This window comes from Scyliorhinus torazame, chromosome 17 (assembly GCF_047496885.1).
Source record: "Scyliorhinus torazame isolate Kashiwa2021f chromosome 17, sScyTor2.1, whole genome shotgun sequence".
Lineage (NCBI taxonomy): Eukaryota > Metazoa > Chordata > Chondrichthyes > Carcharhiniformes > Scyliorhinidae > Scyliorhinus > Scyliorhinus torazame.
The window spans coordinates 111,844,240-111,860,521 of NC_092723.1; the positions used below are offsets into that span (position 1 = coordinate 111,844,240).

At 49.5% G+C, this 16,282-nt stretch overlaps 1 protein-coding gene across 2 annotated transcripts in view; it reads right to left on the minus strand.

Moving 5' to 3' along the window:
• LOC140394069 (uncharacterized) overlaps positions 1–16,282 on the minus strand; it is a 405,190-nt gene that overhangs the window by 142,401 nt on the left and 246,507 nt on the right. For both annotated transcript variants that reach the window (XM_072480880.1, XM_072480881.1), the window contains exons 47-49: positions 10,953–11,099; positions 9,074–9,201; positions 5,000–5,133 (exon numbers count right to left, since the gene is read on the minus strand). In XM_072480880.1, coding sequence (XP_072336981.1) covers positions 5,000–5,133; positions 9,074–9,201; positions 10,953–11,099 — 409 coding nt within the window. The remainder of the gene's footprint in view (positions 1–4,999; positions 5,134–9,073; positions 9,202–10,952; positions 11,100–16,282) is intronic.

A 16,282-nucleotide genomic window follows, 5' to 3' on the forward strand; every position in this document is an offset into this window, starting at 1 on the left:
ATAATATTACAAATTCAGGCGGTCCGGTGCCTTGATCTGTTGTTGAGAGCGCGGCAGCTTGGTCTTCGGTGGCTCCGGGAGCATGTCAAAATCCTCTTCATCCGCGGGTGTGAGCAAGGGGAGGACGGATTGTCCCGGAGCGGGGGCTGCGGTGGGGTGCGCCGGGGGGGGGGGGGGGGGGGGGAGGAGGGGGAGGGTGGTGCCGGGTCGGGGGGTGGGTGTGTGTGTGTGTGGAACCAGCTGGTGCCAGGTCTCTGAGGGAGACTGTGTCTTGGCGGCCGTGGGGGAACGCTAGATAGGCGTACTGCGGGTTGGCGTGAAGTAGCTGTACCCTCTCAACCAACGGGTCCGCCTTGTGGAGTCGGACGTGTCTACGGAGGAGAATGGGTCCTGGAGCCACCTGCCATGTCGGGAGCAAAACCCCGGATGTGGACCTCCTAGGGAAGGCAGAGAGACGTTCGTGGGGTGTTTCATTAGTCGCGGTGCACAGGAGCGACCGAATGGAGTGAAGTGCGTTGGGGAGGACCTCCTGCTAGCGGGAGGCCGGGCGATTTCTGGACCGTAGGGCCAGCTGGACGGCCCTCCAGACCGTCCCATTCTCCCTCTCCACCTGCCCGTTACCCCTGGGCTTGTAGCTGGTCGTCCTGCTCGAGGCAATGCCCCTGTTGAGCAGGTACTGGTGCAGCTCCTCGCTCATAAATGAGGATCCCCGGTCGCTGTGGACGTAGGTGGGGAAGCTGAACAGAACGAAGATGGTGTTGAGGGCTTTGATGACAGTGGCAGACTTCATGTCGGGGCATGGGACGGCAAAGGGGAATCGGGAATATTCATCGACCACACTGAGAAAGTACGTGTTGCGGTCGGTGGAGGGGAGGGGCCCTTTGAAGTCCACGCTGAGGCGTTCAAAGAAGCGGGAGTCCTCCACCAGGCGCGCACGGTCTGGCCGGTTTACACTCCGCGCAGACCTGGCAGTCTCTGGTGATAGCCCTGACTTCCTCGATGGAGTAGGGCAGGTTGCGTGCCTTGATGAAATGGTAAAAACGTGTGACCCCTGGGTGACAGAGGTTGTCGTGCAGGGTCCGGAGTCGGTCCACTTTTGCGCTGGCACACATACCTTGGGATAGGGCATCGGGGGGCTCGTTGTTGTAGGTGGAGAGCTCGATCCCCCACCTCAAGATTTTATCGTTTTTGATCTTGCCCCGACTGTGTGTTATTGAACATGAAGGAAACCGACCGTTGGTCAGTGAGGAGAGTGAATCTCCTGCCGGCCAGGTAATGCCTCCAATGCCGCACTGCTTCAACGATGGCCTCGGCCTCTTTTTCGATGGAGGAGTGCCGAATTTCGGAGGCATTTAGGGTGCAGGAAAAGAATGCCACGGGCCTGCCTGCCTGGTTGGCGTCCCGTCGACCGCGTGCATCGCGGCCTTAGCGATGTCGGCCTTGATGTGGTTAAAGGCCTGGTGAGCCTCAGCCATCAGAGGAAAAGCAGTGGATTGAATGAGTGGGCAGGCCTTGTCCGCATAGTTTGGGACCCGCTGGGCGTAATACGAAAAGAACCCCAGGCAACGTTTGAGGGCCTTGGGGCAGTGGGGGAGGGGAATTCCATGCGATCGGGGTCGGGCCCCAGAACTCCGTTCTGGACCACATAGCCGAGGATGGCTAAGTGGTTCGTGTTGAACACACACGTCTCCTTATTATACATGAGGTTGAGGAGAGTGGCGGTGTGGAGAAATTTGGCAAGGTTGCCGTCATGGTCCTGCTGATCGTGGCCGCAGATGGTGACATTGTCCAGGTACAGGAAAGTGGCCCGTACCGGTCAACCATTCGGTCCATCTCCCGTTGGAAGACCGAGACCCCGTTGGTGATGCCGAAGGGAACCCTAAGAAAGTGGTAAAGGCGGCCGTCTGCTTCGAACGCAGTGTATTGGCGGTCTGCCTTGCGGATGGGGAGCTGGTGGTAGGCAGATTTCAGGTCTACTGTCGAGAAGACCCAGTACTGTGCAATTTGATTGACCATATCAGATATGCGTGGGAGGGGGTACACGTCGAGCTGCGTGTACCAATTGATGGTCTGGCTGTAGTCAACGACCATCCTGTTTTTCTCCCCAGTTTTGACCACTACCACTTGGGCTCTCCAGGGGCTGTTGCTGGCCTCGATGATGCCTTCCCGAAGCAGCCGCTGGACTTCAGACCCGATGAAGGTCTTGTCCTGGGTTCTGTACCGTCTGCTCCTGGTGGCGACGGGTTTGCAATCCGGGGTTAGGTTTGCAAAAAGGGAAGGCAGATCGACCTTAAGGGTCGCGAGGCTGCACACAGTAAGGGGTGGTAGGGGCCCGCCGAATTTCTGGGTTAGGCTCTGGAGGTTGCACTGGAAGTCCAGGCCGAGTAGCAAGGCAGCGCAGAGGTTGGTGAGGACGTAGAGGCGGAAGCCGCTGAACCCCAAGCCCCGGACAGTGAGAGTGGCGATGCAGTACCCCCGGATCGCCACGGAGTGGGACCTGGAGGCCAGGCAGATTCTCTGGTTAGCGGGGTGTACCGCGAGGGAGCAGCGCCTTACCGTATCGGGGTGAATGAAGCTCTCAATGCTCCCGGAGTCCAGCAGGCAGGAGATCTCATGCCCGTTGACCTTCACTTTAGTTGAAGCAGTCGTGAGGTTGTGTGGTCGAGACTGGTCAATCGTGACCGAGGCGAGACGCGGCTGGTCGTTGGCGGTTGCAGGCGATGAGCGGCCGGATGAGGTGCCCGACGGGCATGGGTCTTGAGTCGGGTAAGATGGCGGCTCCCCCGGGCCACACGTGTGGTCGGGAAAGCAAGGTGGCAGCGCCCGTTATTCCTGGGAGGAACAAGATGGCAGCGCCCACGGGCCACACGTGTTGCGAGTTGAGCAAGATGGCGGCATTCACTGGCTGCACATGGTCCTAGGAGGAGAAGATGGCGGCGCCCACTGGCTGCACGTGGGGGGTGCCGGGACAATAGCGGCGATTGAGCGGGCCTGGCACACTGCAGCGAAATGTCCCTTCTTGCCACAGGCCTTGCAGAGGGCGCTCCGCGCCGGGCAGTGCTGCCGGGGGTGTTTTGACTGCCCACAGAAGTAGTATTTGGGCCCCCCGGGGTTGGTTGGCTGCCGCGCGGCACAGGCATAGGATTGGCTGAGGGCAGTCGCTGATGGGGTCCACGATGGAGCGGCCGTCTGCGGAGTCCACGATGCACAGGGGGCGGGGGGGGCCATGAGGTCGGGGGCATAGACCTGAATGTTGCGTGCTGCGACCGTAAGTGAAAGCGCTAGTTTTTTGTCACCGCAAGGTCGAGCATGGCCCCCTGTAAGAGGCGCTGGCAGATGTAGTCAGACCCTAAGCCCGTAACAAATGCGTCTCTCATTAGCAAATTCGAGTGTTCCGCGGCCAAAACGGCCTGACAGTCACAGTCTCTAACTAGGGGAGCAGGGCGCGCCAGAAATCTTCGGCCGACTCACCGGGAAGTTGACGCTGCGTGGACAGGAGGTGCCTGGCGTAGAGTGTTTTAGTCCACTGAGCGTCGTTTTCCTTCAGTAGTGACATGGCCTCTGCGTAGGTCGGCGCGTCCTGGACAAGTGGCAAGACGTTGGAACTCAGCCGCGTGTAAAGGATCTGGAGCTTCTGTGCTTCTGGAATTTGGTCTGGCGCAGACCCGATGTACGCTTCAAAACAGGCTAGCCAATGTTCAAAGTCCTTTTTGGCATTGTCTGCTTGCGGATGCTGCTGCGGGCGATCCGGCTTGATGCGGAGGTCCATCTTCTGAAAAACTCAGTGTAATAAATTGATGCACGATCAATTACACAAAGACGAGAGTAGGATGTAATCGAGGCTTTATTACACTGAGATGTGTGGCTTCCTACAGCAGCTGACAAAATGGCTGCTGTACTGGGAGCACGCATATTTATATTCCGCCTACTGGGCGGAGCCAGCAGGCAGGGATCTACCCCCGTACCTATAGTACAGGGGCCTTACCGTAAAGCACCAATATCAACATCCTATATATACAATACACACATCAGTGGTGGCTACCATATGGGTCTCACCAGGTAATAATGACTGCTCATTCTGTCCCATCGACTGAGAAGCTAAGAAAGAGCAAACAGTGTAATTTTGAGTCTCTGGCACTACCTCCTTTTGACTGACCTGGTGGCTCCTTCAGCAGAGTGCAATTGAAGCTACAGCAGGAGTACGAAAAAGAGATTCAGGGTTTCAAGGTCAATATATTTAAGGGTCTGACTAAATCAAAAAATGTAGTAAATGTCAATGTTCTCAGGCAAAATTGATTAAATTTGAATTGGTGGTGTGACACTGAAAACAGATACTTGTTTGAAGTGTTGTCAAAAAAATTAAATGAAACAGGTTTTTATTTAATTTTGTACTTGCAATGACTTGATCAAATTATCAAGATTTAGGTATTTTCTTTTTAAATCCAAATAGTCCAAGACAAAAGCCCAGAAAATTTGTCAATATTTGCAAATATATTTGTAAGACATTTTTCAATCCACTATCTTAATGCTGACATTTACTTAAGATGAGTTAATATTTCCGGTAGGATATCAGACAAAAGGAGAGCTGTGGTGTAGTGCTATTGTCACTGGGTTAGTAATCCGGAGACCCGGAGTGTTGCTCTGGAGCCCGGATTCAAATCCCATCACGACAGATGGTGAAAGGTGAATTCAATTTTTAAAAATCTCGAATTTTTTTAAAAAGTCTAACGATGATCAGGAAACGATAGTCAAAATAACCCAGGAAATCTGCCATCCTTACCTGGTCTGGCCTAAATGTGACTCCAGCCCCACATCCAAGTGGTTGCCTCTTAAATACTCTCCCAGCTCAGTTCAAGGGCAATTAAGGATGGGCAACAAATGCCAGCCTGGTTAGAGATGCCCAAATCCAATGAGTTTTTAAAAATCTGAACTCATTTAGGATTAACAATTGATATCATTTCCAAACTTAAATGTAATGAGACGAGCAGTTTTCATTTACCTAGATATGGCTTCATTAGTTGATAATATGGCCATGGGTTACTTTTCTGAGATCCATGTGCAGATAATGCTTGGCTGTAAAGCAGATTTTTCTTTGACTGCGTACAAGTAGATAGATCCAGAGTCCCTACATCCCTGTGAGAGAAAGTTTACATCATTAAACCTCATTCCAGGCTCAGCTTTTTAAGCCAGATTCTGCATTTCAGTCCAAATACATCAAGGTACTACTGTCCAAGCATTGTATCGTACAGTCAGGTCAGACAGACTTGCTGTAATATAAATCATCCTACTTGTTGCAGACAAAATTGCTGGGCATATTGTCACAGGAAAATAAAACAAAATTTGTCCAGGAGAGTGAGTGCGCATTACATTTGCATTTTGCAAAAATCCACACAATTAAATTGAGGATACAGGTCCTTTGATGATTTTTTTCTTAAGAATATTCAACACAGATGGTTTAACTTACAAACTGTGTTTGAGAGAGATATTTTGGTTGATATTATACATGGCAAGAATTTGACTCTAAAGCGGTATAGGTGTTGCAAAGTTTTTATACAAGGGGGCTGGTTTAGCTCAATGGGCTAGGGGCTTTTCACAGTAACTGCATTGCAGTGTTAATGTAAGCCTTCATGTGACAATAAAGATCATTTACATTTATAAGGAGCAACTAAAATTGTCAACTTTGGAGACAACATTCCTCTTCTGGCAAGTACTTGGGTGTTATTTGGGAAACTTAAGTCTTTCTCTTAAAAACATGCTACCAGTTGCTAGCTAATGGGTGCCATTTCAGAATGGCGATATTGCTCAAGGGTCTGGTTTCAACATTAAAATATTGAACTAAAGTATTGCATGTTACATGATTGGACTTGACAGGTTAATTGATTCTAGTGACTGTTGCAAGTGACAATTTTTGGCATGAAAATGTGAATATTAAAAATGCTCGATACCACAGCAATTGCCTTTGCATGGTTACACTCCTAACATAGTCAGAATGTGTACTGATATTGTTCCTTTCCCTATGTCTGCACAGGCACTTCTGCTGTACAAAAGTTTGTATCCTTGGCCCATTCTTTTGCTTCATCTATTATCCCAAAATTATCCCTGCAGGAGGCCAACTTCTCAATGTATGGCGACGGTACCTTTTCACTATCATATTCAAATTCACATTAGTCACTATACTATCCAGATTCTGTCCAACCTTAAGACATGGAGGAACAGGGGCTGGATTCTCCGATGTTGAGGCTATGACCGGGGGAGTGTCTAGTTTTACAACAAAAAGGTCGGTGCCGCTCCCGCACCGATGTTCTGCCCGGTGGGGGGGCTAGAAGCCGCACCACGGAAAACTCCCGGCGTTCCCGACATAAACGGCCGGAGAATTGCCAGATCCGCATGCGCATGGTGACGACCTGCAGCGGTTGCGCCGTACAACACGGCGCCGGTTGCGCCGTTCAACACGGCGCTGGCCAAATAGTGTCCCCCTGGATACCGCATAGCGACCGTCTGGACACCCCTCGCCAGTTCCCCCAGCCCTCGCCGAAGCCCGCCCTGCCAGCAGCAAGGCTCCCATCCAAGTGTGGCGGCGCTGGACACAGTCCACGGCCGCTACACTGGGTTTAGGAAAGCTCAGACCACATGTGACCCGTGCGGTTGGGAACTCGGCCCATTGAGGGTGGAGCATCGGGGAGGGCCTCAAAGCGATGCGCTGACGCTGTCGCAACAGCTTGCGGCGCACCTCATTGACGTCAATTTGGTGAGGGCGAAGCATCTGAAAAACGGCACCGGCCCCGATTCGGTCACAAACGGGGATTCTCCGCCCGATCGGCGAATACAATTTCAACGTCGGGCAACGTAGAATCCCGCCCCCTATTTTCTGCAAATCAGCTTTGGGTGAAGAGGTTTCTCCACACCTGAGTCCTAAATGATTGGCCTCTTATCCTGAGACTGCGCCCCCATGTTTTAGAATCGCCAATCAGTGAAAACAAGCTATCAGTGTTCACCCTATCAAGCTTCTCCAGAATCTTGTGTGTTTCAATGAGATCATCTCTCATTCCTGTAATCTCCAGCGAACATAAGCCCAATTTACACAACCTCTCATCATCCTCAACCCTTCATCTCCTGGGCCAATTTAGTGACCATTCACTGTACCCCACCTCCAATGCAAATACATATTTCCTTAAATATGGAAACCAAAATTGCACACAGTAATCTAGATGTGGTCTCGCAAAGTTCTGTACATTTGTAACAGGACTTCTTTATTCCTGCACTCCAATCCCCTTGCAATAAACATGCCATTTGCCTTCCTAATTGCTTGCTGCACCTGCATACTACCTTTCTGTGTTCCTTGTACGAGCACACCTACTTGCTTACCTAATTAAAACCTTGAGTATTTAACAGCTTCCGGGGGCTGAAGAAAAGATATAAAATGCAGCTCGTCCTTCTCTCTCTGAACTGAATTCCTATCTGCACTAAATTCCCAAATTAGCACTCATACTTTGTTGCACTGAAACCTTCTCAAACGCTGACTCCCACACTCATCCTCATCTACAAAGTCCTTCATGATTGTGCTACTCGGAAATCACTTCTCGGCCTACATCCTGGTTCTTATAGTAATAATAATAATCTTTATTAGTGTCACAAGTAGGCTTACATGAACACTGCAATGAAGTTACTGTGAAAATCTTATATCCATTCTTCTGATTCAGGTCAATTGTACAACCCTTCCTTTCACTTTGCTCCACAATCAGTCACAAAATTTTGAACCTTCTTAGCCCCATAATCTGAAGTTCTCTCCCTGAACTTCTCCACTTTATCATATCTCTTCCAACTTTAAACAGCTTTCTGAAAACCCATTTTCTTCATCTGGTCATTAATCACTTCCCTTGGGCGGGATTCTCCGCAATCGGCGCGATGTCCGCCGACCGGCACCAAAAACGGCGCGAATCAGTCCGGCATCGCGCCGCCCCAAAGATGCGGAATCCTCCGCATCTTGAGGGGCCGAGCCCTCACCTTGAGGGGCTAGGCCCGCGCCGGACTGATTTCCACCCCGCCAGCTGGCGGGAAAGGCCTTTGGTGCCCCGCCAGCTGGCGCGAAACTGACTTTGCGTGCAGCGCATGCGCGGGAGCGTCAGCGGCCGCTCATGGCATCCCTACGCATGCGCAGTGGAGGGGGTCTCTACCGCCTCCACCATAGTGGAGACCATGGCGAAGGCGGAAGGAAAAGAGCGCCCCCAGGGCACAGGCCCGCCCGCGGATCTGTGGGCCCCGATCACGGGCCAGGCCACTGTGGGGGCACCCCCCCGGGGCCAGATCGCCCCACGCCCCCCCCAGGACCCCGGAGCCCGCCCCACCGCCTTGTCCCGCCGGAAAGAGAGGTGGTTTGATTCTCGCCGGCGGGACAGGCATTCCAGCAGCGGGACTTCGGCCCAACGCGGGCCGGAGAATCGCCGGGGGGGTGCACGCCAACCGGCACAGCGTGATTCCCACCCCCGCCGAATATCCGGTGCCGGAGAATTCGGCAACCGGCAGGGGCGGGATTCACGCCAGCCCTGCCGATTCTCCGACCCGGCGGGGGGAGATTCCCGCCCCTTATTCGTTCAAACCTCTGTTAGGGTTGGAAACCCAACTGTGAAGTGTTTGGTCTTATGGGAGGAGGGGGGGCGGAAAGAAGAGGAGGGAGGGAAAAGGAGGAGGGGGAAGAGGAGGGGGGAAGAGAAAGGGTGGGAGAGGATGGGGGAAGAGGAAGGGGAGAGGAGGGTGGGAAGAGGGGGGAAAGGAGGGGGGAGGAAGAGGGTGGGAAGAGGAAGGAGGAGAGAGGAAAGGAGGAGAGAGGAAGGGGGAGAGGAAGAGGGTTTGATTAATAAGGGGATCAGGAGTTATGGGGAGAAGGCAGGAGAATGGGGATGAGAACATATCAGCCATGATTGAATGGCGGAGCAGACTCGATGGGCCGAGTGGCCTAATTCTGCTCCTATGTCTTATGGTCTAAGTGCCTTGAAAGGTCTTCTACATTAAAAGCTGCAACATAAATGCAAGTAGTGTCATCAACAAACTAGTAAAATAAAGGCAAAACACTTACTCTAAGTTTGAAATGTCCACCAATTGACTTTCATTCAGAAGACACATATTTGCCCCACCAATAGCTTTCAAAGATACTGCATTTAGAATTCTATGTAATTGCAGGTATCTTTCAATGATGGATTTTGCCTAATGAAAGAAATTTAAAGAAAAATTCCAAGTCAATTTTTACAAAGAAGAACATATGTAGAATTTTTTTGATTGCTTACTTTTCTGAAATATATGTCGAATAATATTTAAATATATTCCTAAAATTGTATCGACTTCAATCAAAATAAAAATTGGAAGAAACGTGAAGCAATGATGTTGATTTGCTGTCATCAGTTTTACATGATTCTATCAAGTCAAGATCTACCTCAACTTATTTAAAACCCACACATTGTCAAAGAAATTAGCTCTGATCAGTGAGTTTGGACTGGAGATCCAAATTGGTCCAGAGATGAAAGACACACAAGAATTAGCAAGATTTGGCCATATGATTCTTTGAGACTGCTCTCCCATTCAGTAAGATCATGGCTAAACTTTCAAATCAACTCCACTTTTCTATCCAATCCTTACATCTGTTGGGTGTTTATTTCAGTTTGCCTTGAAAGAAAACTCAATAACTGAGCATTCACAGCTCTCCAAGGTAGAGAATGCCAAAAATTCCCACCCCTCTAAGTGAAGAGGTTAATCCTTACCTCAGCCCAAAATGGCTGACGCCTAATGGTGCAAATACACCCCCTAGTTCTAGTCTAATGAGAGGTAATAGTCGCTCAGCTTTAATCCTATCAAACCCCACCCCCAGGAATTTGAGACATTTCAAACAGGTTCACCTCTCATTCTTCTAAACCTCAGAGAATCTAGATCTGTTCCATCACTCCTCATGCCAGGAATCAACAAGTTGAAGCTTGATAATAGGGCAAATATATCCTACCTTAGGTAAGGAGACCAAAATTGTACATAGTCCTCAAAGTGTGTTCTCACCAAAGCCCTATATTACTGCATCAAGCTTCCTTACCCGTGAATTCCAACCCTCTTTCAATCTGCTTTTTATATATCTTGTTGACTTTATCTCATTCTATGTTATCTTTTTTAGTTGATTATTAAAGCCATCCCAATCCTCACATCTACTACTCTCTCTGGCAAAATTGTAAATCTCTGCTTTTTATATAATACTGGTTGCACCATGGGATTCTGAAGAATTTGTAAATTGAGGTTTTTTTATACTCATTGTATGGGAGATGGGCGTCACTGGCTAGGCCAGAATTTATCGCCTTAGTGGCTTACAGTCTCTTATTTTTGTTGTTAACATTGATTTAGCAAGCTTTGTATTTCAAGGGGCGGCACGGTAGCACAATGGTTAGCACTGTTGCTTCATAGCTCCAGGGTCCCAGGTTTAATTCCCGGGTTGGGTCACTGTGCGGAGTCTGCGCATTCTCCCCAATGACTGCGTGGGTTTCCTCCAGGTGCTCCGGTTTCCTCACACAAGTCCTGAAAGACGTGCTTGTTAGGTGATTTGGAAATTCTGAATTCTCCCTCGGTGTACCCGAACAGGTGCTGGAATGTGGCGACTAGGGGATTTGAAAAATGACAATAACAAACTCTGATATCAGAACCACTACATCAGAGAAACTTGTGAAACATCCAAGGGAACCTAACATCCCCCAGAATCACCTCCAAACTGATGTTGTGACAGAAAGGAGGGCTCTTACTCCATCTTTCAGAATTAAGCAGTTATAAAGGGGTGGAATGCCAGTAGAAATAAATGCTGTCCCAAATTGCTCATTCCTTGTCTAAGTTGTACTAAATCTGCACCCAAAACCTTTGACATTTTCTTTGGAAAAAAATTCGTAGTTTAGCTAAGCATTAATATTTTTATATTCTTCTGGTTTAAGTACCACGGTGTTTTCCAGCTTTTGCATCACCAATGCAAAAAGTGTCTCAACTTCAGTGATATTCCAGTTGTTGACTTCTATCGCCGTAAACACAGTGGATATGTTCCCCAGCAGTTGAATCTGATTTTCTGGTAGCCCATTGGGGTAAATCTGTTTCAGGAAATCAAAAATAAGAAAACACAGTAAATGAATGAGACAAATTTCCAGAATAAAAATTATGTATTTTGTTGTATTTAGAATATCTGGTATCAGATTGACCCAACAACTGTGTTTTACACTCCAACTTTGTCAAACTAACTTCAACATGCTGGGAGTGGTTAGAAGCAGAATTAGTTACCACAAGGAGTAGATCAGTAAGCCTGCATCAATATATTTAAGAGGAAGCTGGATAAGGGGCCAAATCTTCCAAGGATTAATAATCACCGTCAGATTGCCACTTCGCTCCTATTTTCTTACCAACACCAGAGCTCTGCATTTGTGACCCAGACCTCCGAACCTGGCCTCTTTAGAAACAGTGCCTGTTCTGGGAATACTCCTTTGTAGTGCAGGATCGTTGGGGAAAGCCAAACTATTCTCCATTTCTACAGCACTGGCTATGGCGTTCTGGTAAGTCTTCGTTTACTGGCACACTGAAAAGCTTTAGGACATTTAAATAGCTCAGTGCATTAGTGAATGAGCATGAATGAGGCAAGCGGGTAGGGTGACAGGATGGGGGTAGTAGGGTGCCAGCTGTGTAGCATAGCAGAGTCTGTAGGGTGGCAGAGTAGCAGGGTAGGTAGGGCAATAGGTGGGGAGGGTGGAAGGTGGTAGGATGGAGAGGAAATGTAGTATGCTAGCTGGATAGGGTATCAGTGGTAGGTTGCAAGATGGGTAGTGTGGTGAGGTTGGATTAGAATGGGTCATCAGAGGGGATTGGAGGGAGGGAGTCAGACGGTCCGGCGGGGAACGCAATGTTGGAAGGTCATGGGAGGAGTCGGAGGAATAGGTGAGTCGGAGGATCAGTGGGTGGGGGCAGGTCAGAGGGGAATCAGGAGTGCCACTTGTATAGTTACCCAGCAGTTAGACGTATTCATTTTTTGTCAAACATTTCATGGGTAAACATCCAGGTAAATGAATCAGAATGCTCCAAAGTCTCTGGCTCTAATTCAGAGTTGGACACTTATTTGGAAGGTGCCAGGAAGCTGAGGAACTGCCCAAAGGAAGTTGAAACTTCCTAGACAATTCCCACGGAGTCCATGCGTTGTGTCTTCCAAGGGTATCCCAAGTGCATCTTCTGGGATGCATGTGGTCTCCAACCATCTAGAGACTGGAAGATCTGGGACAAATACAGGAGAAAGGAGGACAAGGTTATCCTGGTGTGGTTCAATGAAGGAGGTTGAGAGGAGAGCATGATAACTGGCATTGGCCTGTTGGACAAATGGCCAGTTTCTGTGTTGTAAATGCTCACGGCTGGATTTTCAATTGCCAGTGAGGTCAAGAATTGGTACGAGTTTGATTTAAAAATTGTGTTCCGGAGGGCGCCACTAGATCCCATCGCCTCCAGAACCCGAAGCAAGATCCGGTGGGAAAGAGGAGCGGGGAACAGGGAACCTTGTCACCACCGATTTACAGCCCATTAAACACCTTGAGGAGCTTGTTAATCATAAGAATTTACAGTGCAGAAGGAGGCCATTCGGCCTATCGAGTTTGCACCGGCTCTTGGAAAGAGCACCCTACCCAAGCCCACATCCCCACCCTATCCCCATAACTCAGTAATCCCACCCAACACTAAGGCCAATTTTGGACACTAAGGGCAATTTAGCATTTCCAATCCACCTAACCTGCATATCTTTGGACTGAGGGAGGAAACCAAAGCACCCGGAGGAAACCCATGCAGACACGGGGAGAACGTGCAGACTCCGCACAGACAGTGACCCAAGCCGGGAATCGAACCTGGGACCCTGGAGCTGTGAAGCAATTGTGCTAACTACCATGCTACCATGCTGCCCAGGGAGAGTGAAAAGATAATTTTCCGAGCGCAAATCACCAAACCCGAAGTGTCTGCTGCATGTTAGGCTCAAAGCAGGCAGCAGTTAAGCATTTTAGAATATCAACATTTTAAGAGATGGGACATCTTACGCCAGATCATGCGCTTAACCTTCTATTTGGTTGTTTGGCCAATTTTGTTCTCAGTGAACTTGTTGCCCCTCTGAGGTATGGCCTACTCTCTTCTCCAAGACAGAGACAGACTGCATCTGTGCCTGTATGCCTTTGCTGCTCGTGTTCTGCAGCAGCTCTGCCGTCTGAAGACATTAAGCGTCACCAGTTGGGCATTGAGATCACCTCCAATTTAGGCACTTACTTTCATTATGTCATTTTAGAATATAACACAAATGAGGCATGGGATCAGGATCCAGAAATTATCAGGGCATCGGGCTCAAAATCGCAATTTAAAAATCAAATCCTATATGTCTTCAATCTTTACAACGCTTGGTTTCAAAAAGCTGTCACAGGCAATATGTGTCACATAGCCAAATTTGCAATTAACAGCAAACAATTGGCACACACTATTCTTTAAGCTTACAGCTGCCTGCAGAATGCTTGGGGCTTTATCAGAGCAATTTAGATCATTTGAGAGTCATCTCAGCATTGTGACCTCTACAAGAGATCTGGGACCTGTGTGAACAGGACAAGCAACTGCATAGCTCTTCAACCAATCAGATTGAAAAATCGTTACAGAGATACACAGCTGAACCAGGAAACGTAAATTAGAATATTTAATTCAATATAAAATCATATACAGAAAGTTAAATATAAGAAGGGAAACAAGAGGGACATAAAAGAGACAGAATGCAAAAGTACAAAATAATTTATTTAATATAAAGATATGGGGCGAGATTCTCCGACCCCCCGCCGGGTCGGAGAATCGCTGGGGGCTGGCGCGAATCCCACCCCCGCCGGTTGCCGCATTCTCCAGCACCGGAGATTCAGCGCGGGTGGGAATCGCGCCACGCCGGTTGGCGGGCACCCCACCGCGCGATTCTCCTGCCCGGATGGGCCGAAGTCCCGCTGCTAGGATGCCTGTCCCGCCGGCGTGGATTAAACCACCTACCTTACCGGCGGGACAAGGCGGAGCGGGCGGGCTCCGGGGTCCTGGGGCGGCGCGGGGCGAGCTGGCCCCGGGGGGATGCCCCCACAGTGGCCTGGTCCGCGATCGGGGCCCACCGAACTGCGGGCGGGCCTGTGCCGTGGGGGCGCTCTTTTCCTTCCGCCTTCGCCATGGTCTCCACCATGGCGGAGGCGGAAGAGACTCCCTCCACAGCGCATGCGCGGGGATGCCGTGAGCGGCCGCGAACGCTCCCGCCCATGCGCCGCCCGGAGATGTCATTTCCGCGCCAGCTGGCGGGGCACCAAAGGCCTTTTCCGCCAGCTGTCAGGGCGGAAATTAATCCGGCGCGGGCCTGGCCCCGCAAGGTTGGGGCTCGGCCCCCCCAAGATGCGGAGGATTCCGCACCTTTGGGGCGGCGCGATGCCCGACTGATTTGCGCCGTTTTTGGCGCCGGTCGGCGGACATCGCGCCAATACCGTAGAATTTCGCCCATGTTCATGGAGTGGGGTAATTGGGTTATGAACCTTAATCTGGATGATTTGCAATTCATAATCAGTCGAAGCTGGGATGCCAATAAGAAAAGTAGAGAACGCCTTCAGCCTAGTGATAAAAACATATTATGAGGTGAAGTGAAAAAATAAGGATGCAGGCAGGTAATTTTGCAGACATCTTGAAACAAAATGGTAGATTGATGTATTGGGAGGATGCAAAGCACAAGCCTGAGCAGAATGCCATGGTTCTGCACGTTTAGGCTAAGCCTGAGGCAACAGACAAGTAGTAAGATGAAGTTGAGACTGATGTTAAACTGGAGGGAAGTTTAATTAGTATAGGTTTTAATGTTAGATAGGAAGTTGTTGCTGGTGGCAACAGCTTTCAGTCTAACAGAGGAACTGGAAAGGGAGAATTGGATATCCTCAGGCTTACCGCAAGATCCCAGAAAACATCACTAAGGAGTCAGACAAAATTTTTTAAAAAGGGATCACGGATGGAATGCAGAATACCATGAAGCTGACTGCATGGACATTGTGGGTAGAGAAAATGATGTACAATGCAATAGGTAGCAACAGTGAGCTGTGTTTTGGAGGCAATCTGAAGAAAATAAACATTTAAGCAGGATAGTCATTGATAAACACACCAAGTTTCTCTCCGTCACAACACAAAACAGCTCTTACCAAAGTCACAAATGACATCATATGTGAATACGACAGTAGTGAACTATGATTCTTCATCCTGTTTGCAGTTTTTGACATGGCTGGCCACACCATCCTCCACTTATCTCTCCAATTGGCCAGCTAGATCGGTCAGCTCTTACCCTATTCTATTCCTATTATTATGATCCCAGACCAGAATCCAACAGTGGCTAGGATACTGGACCAAAACCCCAATATTTTAGTTTATTTGTAAGGCTGTGCGGAAAGAATGCTTCACTCCAGGAGTGATTGCATGAACAAGTAGGGCTTTGGTATTTCTAAAACAAAACTTTATTATGAAAATAATAATAAACTTTTTAATTTCATACCCAAAAAGAACATCTTCCAATTGCCCCTTAACACTACTGCATGGAATTCCGGTGACAGCTTGTAGGTGGAGGTCGCATGTTTGGTGGCTCCTGCTCGAGGCTTTGGTTTTGGGACTTTAATGCCCGGTTTCAGGAATAGTTTTTGAATGAGCTGGTGCAGGAAGGTGTAAGGAAGGTGGGAGATGTCGAAGGCCCAGAAGAGGAGCATTGGAAAGAAGGGGGCGAGCGAAAGTCCGCCGTCGAGTGAATGGGTGAGCCCGGCAGGAGGAAAGATGGTGTAGGCTGGATCGCTGGGTGGACCGGCTCTCCTCACAGTGGCAACTTTGACTGACGTGATGGCCGGGGAATTTGAGAGGCAGTTCACCAGGCACATGGCGGTGATGCAGAGATATACGATGGCTGCAATGAAGGAGTGGATGGAGGAGGCAATTGCCCCGGTGAAGGAGGCAGTGTGAAAGACATCAGCCGAGGTAAGGGAGCTGGGCGAGAAGCTGAAGGGGTTGCAGGAGACTCTGTTGCAGCACAATGACCAGTTCACCTCGATGGATGAGGAGCTGTGGAGGGTGGGCGGAGGCTACCAAAGGGCTCAGAGCCAAGGTCATTGGACCTGGAGAATAGGTGAAGGTGACAAAATCCACAGATGTGGGCCTGCCAGAGGGGGTGGAGGGCCTGAAGCCGACCAAGTACTTTGCGAAGATGCTAGCAGAGCTGATAGGGGAGAGGGAA